A 24,489-nucleotide genomic window follows, 5' to 3' on the forward strand; every position below is an offset into this window, starting at 1 on the left:
CAATCTAGTATTATTTACTCATATTAATTTATATGCATGTACATTTACACGGTCGATGTGATGTTGCGTGTAGTTACTGTCAAATATAGTAAGACCGATTCAGGGTGTAAACTCGCTGGTTAAAACGTTTCAGGGGTCGTATGAATTATGCAATGTTTACATCGGCGAATCACAGGGGCAGTGTGTACAATGGAGCTGCATATCATGTCATCTAAATGTGTTAATTGCAGTCAATTATCGGCAGTAACTGCTATCTTTATGTTATGCCTAGAGACAAGGATAAGATTATTGACAAGCGCTGTGTGATACGTAGCGACTAATTGTAAGATTACTTTTCATTAGGTTATTAACTTTCTTACAAGAAAATGAAAATCCACGAATTTAAGAACCCACGAAAATGCCCGTTTTAGTAAAACCACGAAATTTCATGCCCACGAATATTAGTGAATTCGCAGTATTGTAGAATTAAAAAAAAATGTAAAAAGAGAAGGAGACAATTCTCTTATGTATATATTTATCTTGACTTGGTAGACATTAAAAAAACATGTCAAAATAACGAATCATTTATGGGAAAGATACGCATGTGCTTTTGATTATTGACAGATACGCATGCAGCGCTGATAAGTTAATGAAAGGTGTTCATACGCAGTTTCATTGAGTGTCCGCTCCGAAAAGGTACATTATTTATTGTATTTTAGTGTAAGACAAATTCTGGTTAAGTTCATATATGCTAAACCAATTAACAATTTTGTATTAAAACATACTATTTAAATCATTTGACTCATATGACCTTGAGGAAAATATGAGTTTATTGGAAAAAACAATTTATTTTTCAACAAGATCAGTACATCTCTGCAATTATGTATTGTATGTAAATGTCAGAATCGTTTTTGTTATTATAATGGAGACGCCCCTCTAAACATGCTTTAACAAAATCTTCACTAAGTCTTATTATGTTTGGTCAAGAGATAAATATACCTTTTAATGTTAGTTTGTTTGAAATGCGAAGATAATTACCACTAAACAGTACTTTATGTATATGTATATTACATAAATATAGCGATACGCATCTTGATTTATGTTATGTCTTTGAAATTGATTCAAAAGTATTATTTATTTCATTTGTAGGTAACAAATTCGTTTACGAAGATGCCTTTAGAAACGATCAGTACCTTAAATTAAAAAAGACATTGTAACACCTCAAATAAAGAGGTAAATAAACTGTTTTCACATATTTTAAATAATGATTTTATAAACTGATGTCCCATTTCTATGTTAAGATCATGCAAGGAATAACTTCCCATTATCAACACAAATATTTAATGAAAAACAAAGTTAACCCAGTACGATTTGAATAACGCATATGTTGATTAAACCCGATGAATGCCATCTATATCGGAGCTGATAAAGGCCTATACGTCAAAGGAGATAAAATATGACAATTTCCAATCGATAAATTGTTGGTATCTAAGGGGAGTTTAAACAAATAAATATTTTCAAAGAGTAAACAAGTAGTAAAATAAGAGGACAGTAACATCTATTTGATTTTTTATATTGTACTTGTATTTTTTTAAAACTGGATTTTCACATTGCACGAGTCATTCATAACTCAAGTTCAATGTAGGTCTGGTATCCTTAACGGTCTTGTCCAAAGGCGTGTTGTGGCCAAGTATGAAGACAATTAACTAAGAACTTAAACAGTTATGATCAAGGTACAATTTTGCGACGGCAACGGCAACGCAGAGATTACTTTAACAATAACTCTATCTAATTTATCTTTGTAAAGTCGAATTAAACATGAAGTGTTAGTTGTCTTTTTGCACACATGTGGCCAACACATTCTTTTTGTTGTTTTTGTTTTAAAATCCGTTTATTGTAGAATTAAAAAAAATAAAAAGAGAAGGGGACAATTCTCTAATGTATGCTTATATCTTGTCTTGGTACACATTTCAAAATACATGTCAAAATAACGAACATTTATGGGAAAGATACGCATGCGCTTTTGATCATTGGCAGATACGCATGCGCCGCTGATAAGTTACTGAAATATGTTCATATGCAGTTTCATTGAGTGCCCGCTCCAAAATGGCGAAATTTAGTCCTGGATTGGATAACAAAGAATAAAGATTAATACAGAAAGTTACGATAAAATGTACATTATCTATTGTATTTTAGTGTCAGACAATTCTGTTTAAATTCATATATGCTAAACCAATTAAAAATTGTGTGTTAAAAATATTTTATCACTTGACTCATATGACCTTGAGGAAAATATGAGTATATTGGAAAAACGAGTTAAGACAGATTTAAGATATCAAATTATAATGAACATTTTAAACAGATGTAATTGAAATCGGACATGAATAAAAAATGAAAGAGTTTATTGTCTGTAGTTTAGAACTCTGTGTACACACGGGAAAAAAGTTATTGGGTCTCTTTTAAATTTGTTTTTGTCTTAAACAATTTTATTTCATATAAAAAGCGACGAAGGAATATAGTATTTATAGCATAGCAAATTATCCGTCGGACAGATACGCATGCGCTTTTAATATGTGATAGGTACGCATGCGCTGTTGATTTGTGAAACATATTAATGCATAGTAACATGACGCGCCCGCTTTGGAATAGCGTTATGTAATCCTGAATTAAATAAGATAACAAATTGAAAAAACGTTATAGTACATTATTTATAATATTTTATTGTGAAACATTTATTTTCAACTATTTCAACTATTTAAAAGCTAAAACATATAAAATCACATTGAGCTTATTGAAACAAAGGTTTGACTTGTGTGACCTTAAATTAGGAAAATGTTTTACCAGAGTATATGAAGCAAATATCATTTTCAACAACAGCAAATCATAGCTGCAATAATTTGATATTTTTAGTATTTAGATAATAGAATTGTTCTGAAAAGTGCAGGCAAAATTGTTGGTATTCAACTTGAAAATAGTTTAACTCCATCATGATTTAATATTTGATAGAACAATACAGCTAAAAACTGATTTTTTTCTCTTGAAAAACATACTTTCGCCTAAGTCAAAAGCACTTGGTGGATGGTTTATAGGGGTTTACCAGAACATTTATATTTTGTAGTAATGGCCTTTGGTTGTAAAACCCAATAAATCGAAAATTGTTATGTTTTTAATCTGTTGAGGGTTTTTAAATGATATGCATAAAATGCATTACTATTTTACTAAAGAAGGTAGAGCACGATATTTGTAAAGTCATTTAGTATCTTCAAGTGGCAAATGTAATCTGTGTTAGTACTAGTAGATTTTGCCTCTGACACCTATAAGCTCCAGACCTTACTTAATAAATACCAATAAATAACTGTTTATCCACCCATACTAGTAGATTTTGCCTCTTACATCTTTAAGCTCCAGACCTTACTTAATTAATACCAATAAATAACTGTTTATCCACCCATACTAGTAGATTTTGCCTCTTACATCTTTAAGCTCCAGACCTTACTTAATTAATACCAATAAATAACTGTTTATCCATCAATACTAGTATATGTTGCCTCTTACACCTATAAGCTCCAGACCTTACTTGATTAATACCAATAAATAAATGTTTATCCATCCATACTAGTAGATTTTGCCTCTAACACCTATAAGCTCAAGACATTACTTAATTAATACCAAAAATAACTGTTTATCTATCCATAGATTTTTCCTCTTTCACCTATTAGCTCCAGACCTTGCTTAATTAATACCAAAGCTCAATTCTGAGATCCATATGTCGTTCCGGAAGTGTAAAGGATTTAAGGCATAGCCTCTTATCCCTCAAAATTTAATTTTTTTCAGATCCGCCCATCGTTTTCTCGTTTAGTGCACACGCATTGTTTTACTTTGGAACGATACGACGCTTTTCATGGACATCAATAACGTGTCATAATGAAGGTTCAATGATACCCGCCGGATCAACGCATCTGTGGATGTTTCTAAATTAAAAATTTCGCTCTTTTCATGTTTTAATGTTGAATTCTGCTTTAGCGATGCGTGGGCAGTAGCTTGCACTTACCAGTACTTTCCATGACCATACTCAATCAAACTGAGCCTGCAAAGTTTTTAATTTTGTCGTTTTGGGATTTCTTTAGGGATTCTGCTTTCACTATTTTAATAATGTATTATGGGTTTATTTATTAATATACACAGAGCGTGCACTTGTAATATATAATTATCACATACACGTGATTCTATATATAGTTCTATCGTTTTATGACCACTGATTGTTCAATGTACAACAAATAATTACTGTTATTTCTGTAACTTACCAATAACAAGCTATACTATTTGAGGCTGAAACACAAACAATTGATACTATAAAATCATACAGATTTATCTAGTTAACCAATTAACTCATATACACGCGTTGTTTTCATCCCTTTTCATCCCATTTCAGTGAAAAAAAATACTCTATTTCGGCCTTAAACACTTGTTTTCTATAAAAAGTGATCACATTTTTCGGCGCCGCCCCATCAAGACAATTTTTGACTGGTAATATGCTAAAAATGGTCTGAGGTCGATCTTAGGTAATGTGTAACCAAACCAACGCTGAAAGTCATTCGACTTTATTCCAATCCATTGATATTTCTTTATATGTTACCTTCATGAAATAAAATGTTTATTATTATTATTATTATTATTATTGAGAAGTTGCAGCACTTCGAAATCAGTTGACAATTTTGAGATGTCCCATCGTTGCCATGGTAGCAGGAAATTCAAGAGTAAGCATGTCGTTACAAAGGCTACGGTCAAGTCAACATTTGTGCCAAGTTTGATCAGTAATGAGTATTGAAGCATTTTGTAAAGTGTCATAGCAATTGTAATTTGTAACAGGAGGCTTTTCAATGAAAACAGCAATGTTTTGCAAAATGCCATTGAATGCGGTGTTTTTTATTGACTTTAACAAATAAATATTTTAGTCATTATTCTATTTCGGCTTCTAATATTTTTTTGTCCGATTATTGACTCTACATGAGGCAAAAATGCTGAAATCCACTGTTCTGTACGTGCAGTGTAATATTAATATAAATTTATCTCTGAAAACTGAATAATGAAATAAAATGCAGAATATAGAGCAAAACAAAACATGGACATGGATGTCTGTGTCAGTGTTGACAGATATTATTTAAACTAAAGATGTTTGTCAATATGGATAAAATTAAAAACATAGATTTTCTATAAAAAGTATTTACCAGTAATGGGACTAGAATGAGTGTTGTTCAAGCATTATTGCAAAACAAAAATTTATTTTCATCTTGGACATCGTATACGATCCCTGTTTTAAACAGAACTTACCAGAAATTATGACAAAAATCAAATGCATGCAATGCAATTGCAGTTCTGCTTCATCTCATGCCAAGCATGGTGGTGCATTAAAGTTTACAATACCATATATATGTATACCCCGAATGAATATTAAAATAATAAATAAGACTGAAAGTTTGTAGTGTACAGACTTAGTTTTAGTATTAGCTCGCAAAAATAGTCACATTCTTCGTACATAATATTACAAATGACATTTGTGCAGCGGAACTTGCTTCGGAACTGGTGAAACCAACCAGATTCAATAAAGCAGTATTCTTACTAGAAAAAAAGATAATATATTTCCTAATAATTGTTAGGTTTGAAGTCGAATCAAATACTTGTATCAACTAGCTAACATGTACGGTACATTTTTTATACCAACTATTTGTTAATTTGTATGCAGACACCAAAAGTTAAAAAAACTGCACCGGAACCGGTCAAACAACTTTATCACATTTTTATTAGAAAGTAACATATTATATTGCAATTTTTTTAACCAAAAGAAAATGCTGAGGCCATTATCATACCTAATTTTATTGCATTAAGAACACATTTACGGAAACACTATATAATTAAAATGTAAATCATTATATAATACATTTTTACCATTGAGTTTTTTAGTCAATATAGAAAAACAATCAAAACAAAATCTATTATTTATAAGTCCAAAGTTTTCATGCTATTTTTGCCTCATTATTTAGAAAATTAGAAATCTATATAGCCATAGAGGGAAAATACATTTTACTGGTAAGTGAAGGACAATATTTAGTGTTGTGAGGCCTTTATGAATCGCGCATGCGCTGTTAAATTGAAGAAAATATCAGTATGGCGGAGTTTAGTCCAGGATAAGATTTTTCTTAAAATTTTAAGAAATTGATGTAAGTATCTTTTAAATCTTGTAGCCGTTATGTTAAAGAATTTAAACTGAAACGAAATGATTACTTCATGAAACAGAAATAACTAATGTGCCAACAAATTTTACAAAAAGTTAACAATTAAAAACAAAAGTAGATTTATGAAAAACTGGGGGAATTCCCACATTAGGCTAATACTTATAGATGTTTCAAATGGAAAGGCAACACCCATTTATCAAGCATTTATAAGTCATGTTTGTTATCTGAAATCATACTTTTGATGAATACTTTATTAAACTGATTTTATTAGGATACAGTAGATTTATGAAAATTTTCCAAAAGGTGTTCAGCGAAAACGAAAGTAGAAATTATTAACCAATTATTTCGTTCTAAATTATTTCGAATTCAGACCTGAATCTTACCAGTTTCTGACCTCAATTCAACCAATATATAACAATAATGTAACTAAAATGTGTCCATGATCCGACCAAATTCAGACATTCCGAAAAGTAACAGGTAAATCTGTTCTTATTTTATTAAATCTATATACATGTATATAATATAAACAATAAATACAAGTTGTGGCCTCCCATTACCAGCACGGGTTCCTAAAATGCATTCACACGTGTAAACTGTATAAAATATCCTCCATTGATTCCATCAAAGTTATTGTAGAAGTTAATATATGAATCAGGGATCATCGATCCTGGGGGGAAATTTTAGGGAAAAGGGAAACAACCCAATGTGTATGCATTAACGAATTATAGACAGGGTGGACCGTATCAGGGCGGACCGTATGTTTGGACGGGCGGACCATATTTTGGGACAGGGTGGACCGTTTATACCGGGAATAAACTTTAACCTTTACTTAATGCAGTTTATTGATTAAAAATATTTTTTAGGATATTATTAATAACCACATTGAGTTGGATATTATGCAGGTGATAATTGACCAATATTACATGCCATTGTTTGTTAAATATAAGATGGAAAGCCGCTAAAATTGAAATTCTTTATTAAACAAAATGATACAGAAAATACTTGTTATTCACATTTGATATTGTGAAACACAATACAACACAATAATGTAAAATTTTGATTCTTTGACAAGTTAGTTTACATGTATATTAGAATTTGTTTAATTAAGATGATGTCTGTTTAGTGAATTACATCATGTAATATGCATGTATACAGTGTATATTAATTAATTATTATTTTTTTGTTTTCATATTGTTTATTTGTAATTAAGTAATATAAATAATCTATTTTCTTCTATACAGCGAAATTTAATGTTATGAATGGTATATATAAAAATAGTACAATGAAGGTAATTGTTTCAAGTTTATATTAACATTGAGGGCATAAGGAAAATATGTTTTATATATGAGATTTTCTCAAACCATTCACATTAGCTTATACAACCTATTTTATACTTATAATTGTATGGGTCAATATCTATAATAATGAATATAAAGTTAGATTAATCCACAATCCACCTTATGTTGTGTGCACATGATTAAAATATTAATATCATATGAAGATTTAACAAGTTTTAGATCGATGTTAATTTTTTAAATTCAAATCTGTTCAATATGAAAATGCTTATAATTATGACATGTTTAGGATAATAATGATGCCAAAATATATATAGAAAATTAAATAGCAATATTTAATTCGAAAATATACATGGTCCGCCTCGTCTCGAGTCACGGTCCGTCCTGTCCCAAAATATGGTCTGCCCCGCCCTGGTACGGTCTGTCCTGTCTCACGGTCTGCCCTATCCTACATGTACCACCGCATTATCATGCATGGCTAATTGGCTGTACATCCTTTAACTATAATATAAACACAATTAACAACACTTATAACATTTCCACAGTTTATTTATTAATAGTAGATCTGGCAATGGCCTCTAAACGTTTTTTAGCTGCAAATATGGATAAAAACAAATAATTTGTAAGATTTCTCTAAATATTTGTTTCTATGTTTTCATGTAGATTTGTTGTTAATGTCACGGATTTATATTACAGGGATCGGTCACTCCAAGTTAACTCTATATAAATTCCCAAATATCTTGTCGCGCACCCGATAAAGGTACACCGATCGATAAATTTACTGCCACTAAGCGTAAATGCCTGTTCGCAATGGATACTTACTTTACAAAATACCGTACAGCTTTTCCATTTATTATTCGATTTTGGAAATTTAAAGTTTATTTTGAAGAAAAATACTTGTTTCATTCAAATATCTTAATTTATTTTTTAAAGATACAGACTATCTGTTCGAAACGACGATTATAAAATTAACTTGACGAAATCAGCTGTGAATTTACCTTTTTTATATAAAAAGCAGATATTTGAAATTTATTATACGGTAACATAATAAATTTAATTTCAAAATAAAAAAGAAGCCGATGTAAATTATTCACAGAATGATGATCATAGATGTAATAATTAAGATTTATTGGGTTATGTAGTCAAATTTATTGACGCACAATTGTTTTACGGGTAAATGTATTGCGGGCTTAACAATTCGCTCAACACGTGAAGTAAATTTATTCATTTTTTTTAGTACAAAATATTGTTGATATTGTCAATTTTGCCATTTTCATAGAATATTTAAATTTCCTTCATCATTTATATCATCATTATTTTTTTGTAAATCTGTTTTCAAACGTCGATGCAGTGAAGTAGACAATCAGCGTAACAGTAAAGTACTCCCGTGTGGCTGTCTCGATTTCGGCCTTTTTAATGTCACTTGTATACATGTATTTAAATTATTCTTTTTATTTGAATGCCTGTAGAAAGATATCTTTTCTTTACATTAAAATGATGATATTTTTTTGTGATCCAAGTGTCCGCACTTCTTTGGTAGGGAATACACATGTGTCAACATCAAAGATTGGCAGAATCTTTTGGAGAGCAGACTAGTCAATTGTCAGAGGTCATCATGTGTGTAAATTTTGCGTATGTAATTTAACAATGGAAACATTATAATATTATCTCATTTATTTATTGATGCTACTTTGCTGGCGAGTGTTTTCGTGTATTTTCGCACAATTGAATATTGACAGTCTGCGATGAATTTTTGTTAAAGTTTAAAATTTTTAAAACAGGGGCAATTATCTGCCCTTAGAAATTTAAGAAGATGAATGCTGGGTGTGTTATTTTTTTTTCAGACGTACAAATGTATTTTAGTAAATTACTGCGTGTAATAAATTGACCATTGGTCACCCAAGAAAGCGGAATGTCCATGCAATATTTCACAGTGATCAACAGTGACGATATTCCGCAGCACAAATTGCACCCGATCAGGTGATAATGTAGCAGGGACGTTGCCGTGACAATCCAACCGTAAAATAATCGCAGTGATTGGCGGACTTTATTAATTTGTTTAAGCTGTACTGTACATTTATGGAAAGTAGATTTATAATTGATATTGAGATATGTTTCTTATTTTTTTTATGGTTTATAAAGTTTCCTTGCTTATAATTCCAAAGAAAAAAAGACACAAAAAATGTCTCGAGATGACATCTAACATGTCTTTTAAGTTCTACTTGAGACGTAGAAATGGTTGAATTGATTTTGGCTGCTCGATGAGGAACAAATAATATCTACTTCTGTACTATATGATGACTATTTCTTACAACGAATCTTAGATGAGCAATCTGGGGCCAATATGGTCCTCTAGTGATAGTAGCAATGCCTTCATTGTATGTCAAAGTTCATGGTCCCTTAACTGGGGCCAGCTTTCAGGGCATACAAGTGTTTGTGATCAATCATAGTTAATAATGGTTTTCCTTTGATTCTTACAAATTGTAGCTAAAAATATTTTTTGTTTGTTTTAGAAATCAAGATGGCACATGAGATACATTTAAAGAACAACAAATACCGGCAGTGGGTTAAGGCTGGCCTAGGCTTGGGTTATCTTAAAGAGGGACTTGCGCCATTTTGTGATGACATAGGAAGACAGCAGCACAACGATATTATAAACAAAATACAACAAACAAAGACTCCTCAACCAAACATACCATGTGGCGCCTGTCAGATAACAACTCTCCAGCCAGATCATGTCCGAGTCTCAAAAGGGATATGTCCCCTCAATCAAGATAAATGTAACTGTTGTTTTCCTAATAATAAGAGACCCTGTCCAAACAATGTATGTGGTGCCATCTATGACAGCATTATACAGTATCATGCATCAATGCCACCAGTACCTTTTTGGAAAAACAGTGATGCCCAACAGTGGTCGACAGACCCATGGAACGTTTGCAAATGTTTTATAAATGCTCCTGGGTACAAGGACAAGACATCAGCAGTCGACACTGATTGCACTGGGTTGCTTCATGTTATCATAAATAACAAGTACTTTCATAGTCATATTGGATGCAATGTTACAGGACCAAACAATCTTTTTTCAAAGGTAACTAGATTTGTTTACTATAATTATTATGTTTATTTTAAATTTTGTAGAATATTAGGCTTTACTGTAAGATTAAAATGTTGTCTGTTAATTGCGTATAAAAGTAAAAGAGATAATTGTTACCTTAGTGTAGTTATTATGCCCCCACTTCATAGAAGAGGGGGTATATTGCTTTGCATTTGTCGGTCCGTCAGTTTGTAGACCAAATGGTTTCCGAGTGATAACTAAAGAACCCTTAGGCCTAGGAACTTCACACTTGGTATGGTGATTGGTCATGACCAGTAGATGACCTCTGTTGATTTTGAGGTCAAGGGGTCAAAGGTTAAGGTCACATTGATCTTGTAGGTGAAAACGGTTTCCGATCAATAACTAAAGAACACTTAGGCCTAGAAACTTCAAACTTGGTATGATGATTGGTCATGACCAGCAGATGACCCCTATTGATTTTGGGGTCAAAGGTCAAGATCACATTGACTTTGTAGGTAAAAACGGTTTCCGATCAATAACTAAAGAACGCTTAGGCCTAGGAACTTCAAACTTGGTATGGTGATTGGTCATGACCAGTAGGTGACCTCTATTGATTTTGGGATCAAGGGGTCAATGTCATTTTGACCTTGTACTTTATGACGGTTTCTGACCAATAACTCAACAACTCAAGTTGATATTTTTATATTAAACTAAAAATGCTTTTGGTATACACATTTGAAGGTCTTATGTAACAACTTGGCTGTCATTAATGAGGCCTGCATGATTCACAAAATTTATGCATATATTATTTGTTAAGATTTGTAATAACTTAAATTGCTGCACACAACCTATGGGGTCACAATGATTATTATTACCTTGTTACCTTGTGACTAGTCATGAACAGTAGATACTAGATAACCCTTATTAATTGTTTGTTCACTCTGGGTCAGAAGTCATGCATAATAACCTGATCACATGACTAATTGGCTGCCGATAGGGGGCATACATGTTTTACAAACTTCTTTGTTGGTTATAAACTCTATTATATAACTTTATAGGAGTTTACCCATTACTGCACTAAGGTGACTATCCCTTACCAAAAAAAGGGCTCTCTGGTGAACATTGCGGCAAGTTTTGCCGCAAACATTGCGGTGAGTTTGCGGCAAACTGCTTTCAGCAATTATTTACGCATGCAAATGAGGTTTGCGGCAAATTTGCCGCAACTCATGAGGTTAGCGGCAAACTTGCCGCTAAACTATAGGGGGAGGTAGCTTCTGTTTGCGGCAAATTTACCGCAAACCTCATTTGCATGGTAAAAGTTTGCAGATGTTCGCCAAAAGTTTGCGGCAAATTTGCAGCAAACTTCATTTGCATAGTAAGTTTGCGGATGTTCGCCAGAAGCTTTTGGTAACACTGCGGCAAACTTCATTTGCATATTTGCAGTTTCAGCAAATATGTTATGGCGATATTTTGGCAAACATTTTGGTAAAGTTCTGGCGAACATTTTTTTCAAACATTGGAATAATAAAAACTAGCTGAATTATAAGAAAACAAATACATATTGGTTTAACACATTTTTTCAATAGAAAATAAAAGAAATATTACATAACATATCAGTAGAATAAAATGAAATTTGATAAATTTGTAAAATAAAGAAATTAATTCCCAAAAAGAGATAAATTTTACACACATTTTATTAGCAACTGATTCTATACATATTTGACTTTCATAAATTTCCACTCTTTTAGTTATGATGCTATCATGAATTGTTCATATTACTTAATAATCAATTAAAACAAGAGCCGGTTGAACCGGGGTGATCCTAGATACAGAAAAGTATATCTTTTGAAGTTTCAGGGTTATGTCCCAGACAAAGTTCAAAGTGTGATAATTCGAAAAATAGTTGTAAAATCCCACTTTAAATAACGACGTTATGGGCCGTACACATTTTTGCTTCAAGGTCATGCTGTGACCTAGACCTTCAAGGTAATGACCCAAATGTTGCATGTGACATATCGTCTCAATATGGTGATCATTTCCGTGAAATAGTTGTAAAATCCGAATTCAAATAACGAATTTATGGGCCGGACCACGATTTTTGCTTCAATGTCATGTTGCGACCTTGACCTTCAAGGTATTGACCCAAATGGTATGTGCGACACATCGTCTCAATATGGTGATCATTTCTGTGAAATAGTTGTAAAATCCGACATCAAATAACCAAGTTATGGGCCGGCACAATTTTTGTTTAAGGTCATGCTGTGACCTTGACCTTCAAGGTAACGACCCAAATGCTGCGCACGACACATCGTCTCAATATGGTGATCATAACTTTTAAATAGCTTTAAAATCCGACTTCAAAATAAACGAAGTTATGGGCAGGACATGATTTTTGTTCAAGGTCATGGTGTGACCTTGACCTTCAAGGTAGCGACCCAAATGTTTGCGGGCGACAGGTCGTCTCAATATGGTTGAGCATTTCTGTGAAATAGTTTTTAAAATCCAACTTGAAATAAAACAAAGTTATGGGCTGGACACGAAATTCAGGTTCGTATGTACGTAGACAGACGGACAGACAACCCAATGACTATATGGTCCGCCGAAATTTTTTCGGGGAGCATATAAACAATGTTTGACAATAGCTATTATTCAGCACATGTTCCAGTATTTTTTCTTAGCACCATAAATGGGAAATATAATATTGTTGTAAAAGATAAAAATCAGAAAAGTTACAGTTTGAAATCTATCTATCTGGAACAAAAAGTTTCATTCAAACATGAACTGGCATGGATTAAACATACATACTTCGACATCCACTTAGACAAATCACTATTAATAACAATAAATACTAACAATAGCGTTATGTGTTTTATGCAAAAACAGACTAGACCAATAATGGCTTTTCAAAAATTGTAAAAATGAATCTCAAAAATATATTTTGGTCTTAAAACAAACAACATATTTCATGGACATAATACCTTCAGATTTAAACTCGTATGTCATATAAACATTTATGATTGTGAGCAAAAACAATATCCGACACGAACAATTATGGCTTTCAAAATTGTTAAAATTAATCACAACAATATATTTGGGTCTTATACAAACAACGAATTTCATAGACATAATTTTTTGTTTGCTTGTTTTGGGTTTTTTACGTCACATCAACACAGTAAAGGTCATATCGTGACGTTCAGGTGCCCTTCCTTGCATTATTTCAGGCACGAACGGGTATCTGAGTAGAACCCACTGACGTTAAGCCTAGCTGGATAGCTTCCCTCACAAGACAGATTCCAAAGTCCCTGTCGGGATTCCAACCCACAGGCGGTGAGGGGCAAGTGGTTTGAAGTCAATGACCTTAACCACTCGGCCACGGACGCCCCTCATAGACATAATAACTAAAGATTTAAACTAAATGTCTTTTAGTCATGTCATATAACAATTGCAAGCAAAACAAAAACAAACTAGAGCAATAATGGCTTTCAAAATTGTAAAAAATGAATCTTACAATATTTTTGGGTCTTATACAAATATAGACAATAACTATTAAAGATTAAAACTAATTGTCTTTAGCCATGTAATATAATGATTGCAAGCAAAACAAAAACTGACTAGAACAATAATGGCTTTCAAATTTGTAAAAATGAATCTTAACAATATATTTGTCTCTTGTACAAACATAAACATAATAACTTAAGAATAAAACTAAATGTCTTTAGTCATGTCATATAGCGATTGCAAGCAAAACAAAAACTGACTAGACAATATCGTAAGTTTGCATGAAATTGGCTTGGCAATTTATGAGATGTTGTTTAAAGATCAAGTTTTACGGACGAAAGATAGACAAAAGCTCGCAATGTCACTTTGTTAGCTAAAAAGCACTACTTTTTACTCTTTCACTCTTCCAAGTTTCAGTGCCCTGGCCATTGTGTGTATTTTGGTGTTGACTGCTTTGGTGACTAAGCTTCTCTCCATATTTAGTTTATTGGTGCAGTACACTGAAAAAAACAAGGTTTATTTTTCATTTTCCATGTTACCCATGTTTATACTGGATAAAAACTAGAACTATCACTGAAGGTGAATGATACCCCAAAACCCCACTTTGAAGTAAAGTGGCAGTAATCTATTAGTAAAAAGCCCACCTACAAATGAAGAAAATAAAACACCAAAGGCAATTATTATTTATTGCTGGCTTGATTTTGATCTGTTGGGATGAAAACATGTATTTGCATTGCAAAACCTATATTTATTTACAAATGACAAGTTGCTCATATATTATAAGTTTTATCTAACTTAGTTAAGAAATCAAGGTATCATGTTAAAAAAACACCCAAAAATAACAAACAAGAAGCGATCAGTGATCACATGTGTCGCCTCATGATGGCCAATTTCATGTTGGGACAAGTTTTGTGACAGACAGACAGACAGTGCCACAACTAGACTTGGTACTGATCATTCCTTTAAAAGTTTTAGGATGAAATTGCACCAGTAGTTTTTGAGGAGTAGTCCGGAACAAGCTTTTTATGTATCTGGCAAACACACAGAAAAAAAACCACCTTTTCATCAAACTTGCCAAAATATCATTCAACCGGAAAACCTGTGCAATATGTGCAAGGACTTGAGCAACAGATCAACCCCTGTAAAGTTTCATTGAAATTGCATTTGTGGTATAAGAGATGTAGTCCGGACAAACTTAAAAAAGGGCCATACCTCTGACAAAAATCATTGAACCGGAAAATGCTGACAATATGCACAACTAGACTTGGTACTGATCATTCCTGTAAAGTTTTGGATGAAATTGCACCAGTAGTTTATGAGGAGTAGTCAGGACAAGCTTTTGTGTATCTGGCAACACACAGAAAAAAAAACCTTTTTATCAAAGGGCCATAACTCGGCCAAAAGTCATTCAACCGGAAAACTCATGAAAATATGCACAAGGACTTAAGCTACAGATTCAACCCTGTAAAGTTTCATTGAAATTGCATTAAAGTGGTATAAGAGAAGTAGTCAAGAACAAACTTTAAAAAAAAATAAAAATTATTAAAGGGCCATAACTTCTGACAAAAATCATTGAACCGGAAAATGCCTGACAAAATGCACAACTAGACTTGGCACTGATCATTCCTGTAAAGTTTGGATGAAATTGCACCAGTAGTTTATGAGGAGTAGTCCGGACAAGTTTTGTGACGGACGGACAGATAGACAAGACGACGGAGAAATGATCCCTATATGTTTGCAACTACTCCATAGAGGCGACACAAAAAAATGAACCATGCTGGTGAACATGACAGCTAGGTCAGAACTCAAAGTTAAAACCAGGGTAATTCAAAATAACCATTAGGATTTTTCTTTCTAAAATGCCACTGTTTGAAAGAACAATGTTGACTAACCAGTCTTACTTGTATGCAAAACTCACTTTTTTTCAATTATACATCAAGTAACAGTGGTTAAAATATACCACAGATACTTTTTTCTGACCAAAAAATTTCTAAATCATTACTGACATGATGACTGAGAAAAAACTTGAAATGTGTCAATAAAAACACGGATGCCCCCACACGCCACTGTTTTCTGTCAATCTTATGACTCTAGGTTCAAATAGTTTTTGGACTACATGTGGCCCACAAGTTGAAAACTAAAAAAATCAACAAAGGGCCCATTATTTCCTGTGTTTAAAATTTAGTTGCCAGCCCAAAAATTCCTTCCTTTACTACCATTCTACACATTAAGCTTTTTGTTAATCCCTGGAAGTTTTTAAGCAAAAATCTGCCATCCCGGTTTTAAGAGGAGTTGCGTTTCCACAAGATTTTGGGACAGACTGACAAGTGCCACGCTATAATGCTCCCACCATTTTGGGGGGATTAAAAATTAATCTTTATTTTACTTACATGTTCAAACTGTTCAAATTCCTCTTTTTGTGCCAGGCAGTAATTCTACCTGCAACTGGACATACCATGCGGGTTTTACAGGGAAATTTCGGGGAAAGTCTTAAATCTGCTGTGAGGTTTTTTTAAAGATGTGGAAACCACCTTTCTGATTTGGTTTTTCAACCTTTGACTGTCTGTGAGAACTGTTAATTGTCTTAAAAATATATTTCAAAAAATATTTTCTGTTATTTTTTAAAATTCATTCTTTAAAATGTAAATATTGCACAAAATAATTGGGAAGATTTGAACACCAATGAATTGACAATAACATATTTATTTAATTTAATGTTAACACAAATGTTCATTTTTACAGTTTACTAGAATAAGTTTTGTTAAATTTTTAAAATGCCTAATTTGCACCGACTTTTTCCTGAAACCAATTTTTTTAGTTACTCACTTTTAATTGAAATAATTTGGACTGGCCCATATCGATTATTCATTCACATGAGATACATCAAAATTGTTTTCTTATTGAAGAACGACCCCAAATAGCATTACCAAAAATTTATCACCAGTTATTATCATTTAATTGTACACCAATGATTATAAATATTATTATAAAAAAACCTCATAGATTTCAACCCTTACAGTTTAAATAGGCATTTTTGGTTTTGATGTATTGTTTGAGGATTGTTAATCACAATTGTTATAAATCTGACCAAATTCACTGGCAAATTTGTAAACTGTAGCATTTAAACTGATTTGAATAGGACCGTTTGAATAAAAAAAAAAATACATATGTTACAAAACAGTATATTTGGAGAGATATTCATATAACTTGAAGCAACTGACATAAACACAAACAGTTCAACAACCACCAGTCAAGTTTTGCAATATTTCCTTTACTTTCGTAAATAAACAAAATACAGAAAACAAACTACCAAGTACTCCACTTTAGTGCTGGCAAACATTCTGGCAAAGGACCATCCTTTCCGAGATTCTTGTCAAATAAGATCCCTTCCATGATGTTGTGTTCTGATTACCATTGATTCTTCATGATGCACATCCCTTAAAAAGGGAATTGCCATTGGTATTTAATATGAATTTTAGTCTTAAAACCAAATGAAGGTAAAATTATTGATAAACAAGATCAACAAGGAAAGGCGGCGTTTCAATGAAACGCAAAAACCCCATTATGACCAAAGCAACAAGATACCAATGGCAAGGAGCCCAGGCGGACCCAGTTTGTCATGGTAAGAAAATAAATACTTTCTTAAAAAAACAATTACACATTTCATGTTTATTTTGGAAAAAAAAATATGTTACATGAATATAGAGTAACATGCAAAAACAACAAAGCCATTGTTTAAAAATTCTTTTCTCATATATGGATTTGTATAATATTCTTTGGTTCCCTAAAACCACGAGTGTGCCAGCAATATAAGGATTAATACCATGATAACTACATAAGACATATAATTACAAAAATAATTTTTGAAATTCTTTTCCAATTCAAGTACATCAGGGCTCTCAGTAGGGTAGCAAATTTCACGAAGTCCAAAGACTCTTTGGCCAAAATTTTCATGAGTCAAATAATTTTTTTTCTTAGTGTCATTTGACTACCCCCATGAATCATTTTTTTATGTTACAAAAAATTACTGTTTTGGAGGTCATTTTGTGTACGATTCTAGTCTAAATTGATAATATTTACCATGGAAAAAATGGCCTTGTTATAATGTATATAATAAAAAAATATTGTTATAATGTATATAATAAAAAAAAAATAGCATCTTTACAGTGAAAGATTAAATTAAGCAGCAGCTTTCTGATTTAAAATTTAAATATAAAGAAAATATCTTTACGTGGTATGCTATAATTCATATATAAACTTTAAATTCCAAAATGCACTAAGGAATATTGAATGGAAAATAACAAATGTTACAGGCACCCCAAGTCAATCAAAGACCTATAAATTAAACCTTTAAAAGCCAATAATAATTTTTTTGACACCTGCAAGTATGTAATTGTTATCAGTTGTGTAGTAGGGGCTATTTTTAGCGCTGTTCAAATTGCATCCATTGATGTCACGCTTCAGTGCAACAGGCTATAAACAATTTGCTGTGTATTACACAACGGTGACATTTTTTTTGTGTGTGATTTTGAACATGTTTAGATTTTAGTGATTTAGTGTTGACAACAAATTGTTGACCCTCACCGGCCCACCTACATTTCCAATTGTTGGTATTATTTTAGATAAGTTTGACACAAATTGTTTGACCCCTCACCGGCCCACTATCAAATCATTGCTGTAAGAAAATGAAAGAAACAAATTATTTCATTAAAGTATACAAATATTTTGTCAAAAAAAAACTTCACATGGATTGTAATTTACATAACCATGATAATAACACATTGCATAAATTAATATAGAGCTATTTTTAGCTGCCTCATGTACGTTGAATATTAGTACTACTGTGACTGTGTGTATTGGCAGCCTAGTGTATACTGTGTCTTTTATATAATGTACAGTCATGTAGGATTCTGTAATGTCTTACTAAAAATTGCATTGTTGCAAGATTTAATTTAGCAACGTTTTATCATTTGTTTTTCAAATTTCTCAGTGACTTTGGGGAAATTAAAACAGTTCAGAGGGAAGTTTATAAAACATTTCACAATAGGAAGTGGCTAGCCGTACGGGCCCGTACGGCTAGCCAAAAGTTCTAGCCGTACGTGAGTCACGTATGACTAGCCAGGACACACTGTATTGGCTAGCCGTACGGCACTTTTCAAAATTATATGGAGTATGTGAGTCACGTACGGCTAGAACTTTTGGCTAGCCGTACGGCTAGCCACTTCTTTCACAATAAGGAGTAGTGTTTTACAGCTAAACACAAACAAGATACATGTATTCTGTATAATAAATTAATTATTTATAAATCCAGTCTTTCCGAAAGACCGTCGGACCGTCGGCCCTGACCGGTAAAAAATCAGAAGGTCCGGTAAAAATATATGTATTGACGGCCCGACGGTCCGGTAAAAAATTAAGGTTTTTTATTAAAAACCTTACATTCAACATTTTGCAAAAGCCAATCATTTATCTAAATTCAAAACATATCAAAATATTTTCATTACACAATATAAGCTCGTGCAATGCTTGTCAACTGTTATGCATTCTCATAATGCAAACTTTTATGTAACTACATGTACGTAAGATAAAAATATCCGACAACTAATACAATCAAAAGTCAATAAGCGGCCGCGTAAATTACATAAGCGGCCCAGATGTGAAAGGTCAACGGCTATTAGTTTGTTTACACAGATGAAAGTGTCAGTGTATTAATTGGAACAATTTACGTCTTTAATCCACAGACTTAGAGTAATGCTTAATTACACGTGTGCTCAACTGTTTAGCTATGAAAGATCGTCCAAGATGTTGACAAAAATTAAACTATACTGTGAAGGTACCAAAATCATTGAACAATTAATCTGTCAACTTCACTAAATTACCGATATACATGTATATAATTCTATTTACATATGCCAGACTTTTGCTGAAATTTACCCTCTCATTTTGCTAGTATATAGTCTGTATGAAATTAAAGTTTAAATAGCAAAATCCATTGAATACATGTATAACAATATTTATGTTTACATTTTGATTGTGGTAAAAAAAGATAACTTCACTTTGTTGATAATATAGTTTTCTTTTTGTACACAAATTTTTTGACTGCTGACACTTATCAAGTGACTCAAAATGCTATACCAATCAGGTTTTTTTCGGTCCAGTAAAATCATGTTTGGTCCAGTAAAAATTTTCAGTTTACAGGACCTACTGTCCAGTAAAACTCAGAAGTCTTTCGCATAGACTGTAAATCTGAAACATAAATTTGGTCCGCATAATTTTACATGTTTGACATCATTGGAAGACATGTAAATAAACACTGATAAATCATAATGTATCGATATATTCATTTTGGTACGAGACATTACATCTATGAATTCATTATCAGTATATAGTACTTAATGTAAACTATGATGCAATACATTAATCACTTACCTGTTCCTAATTTTGTGTTGACAACGAACCATGGCATTCCAACTTTCACAGGTCTTCAATCTACTAGAGTCTGTGTGTTTTTCCATAGGGAACACAATTCACATGACTGCATTCTGTGTTTCGACATTTCACATACAAATAACCAGACACTCCCTGTTTAAATTCATCTAACATGTTGTCAAAAGTTAATCAGTGCTGTTAATGGTAGCCAACTGGTCCAAGTCTACATTTTTTACAAAATCTTAGGTTTGACCGTAACACGCCAAACTCAACGATTCTTCTTCCCTCTTTCCAACCCTCATTATCAACCGATTTAGGAAGAGTTGATGTCTTGTAGAGCTGGTTTGGTTGACACGTAATACTGGTTACCTGCACTATAGTTATGTTTTATAATAAAGTCGGAATACTTGAGTTTTCTGCATCTTTTTACACTTTTTTGAATCGACCGAGCGTGTCACGCTGTAAGACGCCATGTTAGATATCTGCGGAAATTACGTCATTTTCTTGGGAATACTACCACGTGACCGGGGATATTCGCTATTATTAGAATTCCGACTTTATACGTAAACAAACGAAGTTCGTTACGATAAATGGCGAGATATGGCGGTAATTGTCGAAGATTGCCGATTTCATTATGGGTCTTCTACCTTATAATTTTTTAACTGTTATTGTGAACTACAATACCCTCCATGATACATATGATGTTTCAATTTTGATAACTCTTAGGCAAAAAATAAAAATTTGTTTGTTTCCACTTCCCGACCCATAAAAATAAGGTTGGGTAGGTAGGTAGGTTATAGCACGGACTTTAATTGACATTTAAATCCGTGGTTATAGGTAGGTACATGAAGGACTTTTTTTATATGTGCATAATAATATAATTCCTTGGCAAAATAGTTATTTACTGAACAAAGTTGGATTAACTTTCAGAACTGATATGTTTGTGGCGATTATCTGGCAAACTTGTTTTTATAGAAAAGTTTCTGGTGAACTTTCAGCGAATAATTTTTTTGATAGAAAGATTCTGGCAATCTCTGGCAAATTAGTTTTCCACTGAAAGTTTCTGGCAAACTTTTGGCGAACTACTTAATATTCTGGTGAATTCGCCGCAAAGTCGCCAAATGTTTGCCACAGAGTTGCCACTAGTGGCGATATCTGGCAAACACTTGACACAGTGTTTTGGCGAACTAAAAGGTTTGCAGCGAATTTGCGGCAAAGTTGCGGCGAGTTTGCGGCAAACCTTTCCTTTTGGTACGGGTTACCATAATAATCATTATTATTATTGTGTTTAAACTGCAGATTATATAAAAGCAAAGGGAGTGGAAATGTGTTTTGATAAATCTTATAATTACTTTACTGAAGTAACAGTATTTACCGTAATAATTCTATTTAGCGCCCATCCTCTAATAGACGCCCACCCAAAAAAATGGCCACTTTTCAGCCCAAAGTTGAAAAATTAACTGCCCCTTTTAAACGCCCATCCCCCGATTTGAGTACAATTGAGCTGACCTTTACAATTCAAGTTTCCTTATTTCCGTTTTCACGTAGCAACGAACTTCCCTTTTCTTGTCTTTTTTTCCGTAAAGTTTATATGTACACGGTATTTAAATGCCACCACCTTTTACAAAAGTTCCTTTTTATGACGAACGCGGTTCTCCAAGTATTTCGGCACTCAGATTTCTACAATAAGTCCATCTTTGAATAATTTTGTAAGAGGCTGACATAATCCCTCCGGTATATGTCCAACAAGAGATCCATTATTTTTTACGATAATTGCGCTATCACTATGCTCATTTTCTGGTTCCAAATTACACTGAAGTAATAGTTCCGACTGGGCATGTATATTTGTAAACGTGATATCCCTTAATAACAGATTTTATAGACACAAGCATAGGTGTTGCCATAATTCAATGTGTTTTTGTGTATAAGATATATATACATGTATAAAAAATTACCATTCCGAGATGCCAAAACTCACGCCGCCTATTTCATTACGTCAGCAAGGTCAACGTGCGTGGTTCAATGTATTGGGGCCCAACATGGGAGATTAGTTCTGATTAAAAATTATTTTGAACAATAGACGATTGTCTTTTTATATCAAAATCCCGCATCAATCCCTTTAAGAACATATATGCTTGTGTCAGTAAAATCCGTCAGAAACTATTCTTACTTTTTTTTTAACAATTATATTGGCGGGTAAAAAATGCATAATGATCGGACTCGAAATATTCCATTGACTATTTTGAATTGTATAGAACATCCCAGATTACAGAGTTAATTGGTAACCTTACATAAATATTTCGTTGGGAAAAATCATAATATTTTTTGCAGTAAAAATGCGTGAGGCTCATTTTTTATTCTCGTGCTCGGATACCGGACTTGCACGGTATTAAAGTGCGGAAAAGAACAGACTTAAGCCGGTACGTTACGATACCGAAATCGACTTTAGCGTTGTCTGCAATTATAAATCAACATCCGCTCTATCTTCGGATTCGATTTCTTCTTATAGTTATGAGGGGCGAGTGGATTTATAAGCCTTGCTTAGAAAATTAGATTAGTTTGTCTAACACTCTTATGAAGATGCGTCTCCAATTAACGCCCATCCCCAACTTTCGAAAGTCTATGATTCTAATAAAAGCCCGGGCGCTAAATAGAATTATTACGGTACTTGTCGCATTTGCTTATAAAGCACAAATAATTACTTCTGTTCATTTACAGTAAAGATTAAAATACAAAATAAGTTTTTTGTTTCCCACCCATAAAAAAAATTACAGCTAGCCAAAAAATTGTATTGCAAACAAAAAATATTTGTGAATACAATTTATGCATAACAATTTTTGAATCATTATTCATAATGTGGCAAACTGTTTCTCTGACAAAATAACTGCATTAACCTCTTAAGTACTTTAAATTAACTCCTTTATTACAGTTTTAATTCTCAACTTAAGAATTGTGTTTAGTCTCATTGCTGAACACTGTATTTATGTGAATGTTGTATTATTTGTTTTCTGTATATTAGGTACGGCAGTATCGAAACGAAATTTTTCACTCTAGCTCTATGGAGTTAGAGGAGAGCAAGGCTAATTGTTATATCGATGACATGATAGCTGTTCTACAAGATGGTAAAAGAACTTGTACATCGACAAGATGCACAACAAGCTGTCAGGAAACTTCAAGATGTAAGTGTACATAAAGAATTATATTTGAAATCTTTAAGTTTTAATAATTTTAAAATAAGCTCAGCTCTAAATTCAGGTAAATTTATGATAATAGAATAAAATGCTTTAATTTGTTTCATTATAATCAAATTTAAATAACAACTGCCTTAAATTAACTTTTATCAATGAAATCAAGTAAAAATACCTACAAAATGTAAATATATAAATGCCATATCTTAGTTTTTAAGTTTTAGGTTTAAAGAAGGAAAAAAATAAAAATAGAAAAATAGTCTGTAAATCCTGCCTTGATTTGAGAAGTCATAACATAAAGTAAGAGAGTAAAGATTAAAGAAAAATTGAGATGATTTTTTGAAAAAAATAGAGTTTGACACCTTATATATGATATGTTATAAATATAATAAATCACATAGCAGCTACATTTGAAAATTGTTTCTTGTTATAAGCTAAAGAAGAAGGAATTCATTATTACCACTGAAGACTTTGAAGAAATTCTGACACAAATCAAAGAAGAAATGAGAACAGAAAATGCAGCAACCAAAGAGGAATTTGAGGTGCTCACAAGTAAATTAACTGAACTCAAAGCACAGATGTCGGAAGCTGAGAAAGAACGTACAGAGTTAAAAAGAAGATTTACTGTTCATGAGACAGAACAGAAAGAGGTAGAATGTGTTCAATTGTTTGTTTCCCTTTGATATACTAGTACATGTATTACCGTTTGTTTCTGGTTGATATACCGGTACATGTATTACTGTTTGTTTCTGGTTGATATACAGGTACATGTATTACTGTTTGTTTCTGGTTGATTTATCAGTACATGTATTACT

General features: G+C 32.6%; 1 protein-coding gene across 1 annotated transcript; it reads left to right on the forward strand.

Annotated features, from left to right (window-relative positions):
* Window positions 1-650: 650 nt before the first annotated feature.
* On the forward strand, window positions 651-24,325 carry LOC132748675 (uncharacterized). The gene is made up of 4 exons (XM_060738287.1): window positions 651-675; window positions 10,021-10,595; window positions 23,506-23,665; window positions 24,109-24,325. Exons 2-4 carry the CDS (start codon window positions 10,029-10,031, stop codon window positions 24,138-24,140), a joined length of 759 nt encoding a protein of 252 aa, XP_060594270.1. The 5' UTR covers window positions 651-675; window positions 10,021-10,028; the 3' UTR covers window positions 24,141-24,325.
* Window positions 24,326-24,489: the final 164 nt, after the last annotated feature.

Source organism: Ruditapes philippinarum, unplaced genomic scaffold, assembly GCF_026571515.1.
Source record: "Ruditapes philippinarum isolate M1 unplaced genomic scaffold, ASM2657151v2 ctg3330_1_1_1_1, whole genome shotgun sequence".
NCBI lineage: Eukaryota > Metazoa > Mollusca > Bivalvia > Venerida > Veneridae > Ruditapes > Ruditapes philippinarum.

Bases quoted from the DNA above. Each gene is read 5' to 3' on its own strand.
- LOC132748675 (XM_060738287.1), top strand. From the start codon at position 10,029: ATGGCACATGAGATACATTTAAAGAACAACAAATACCGGCAGTGGGTT. The intron at 10,596-23,505 runs GTAACTAGATTT...TCTGTATATTAG, and splicing joins CAAACAATCTTTTTTCAAAG to GTACGGCAGTATCGAAACGA. The intron at 23,666-24,108 runs GTAAGTGTACAT...TCTTGTTATAAG, and splicing joins CTGTCAGGAAACTTCAAGAT to CTAAAGAAGAAGGAATTCAT.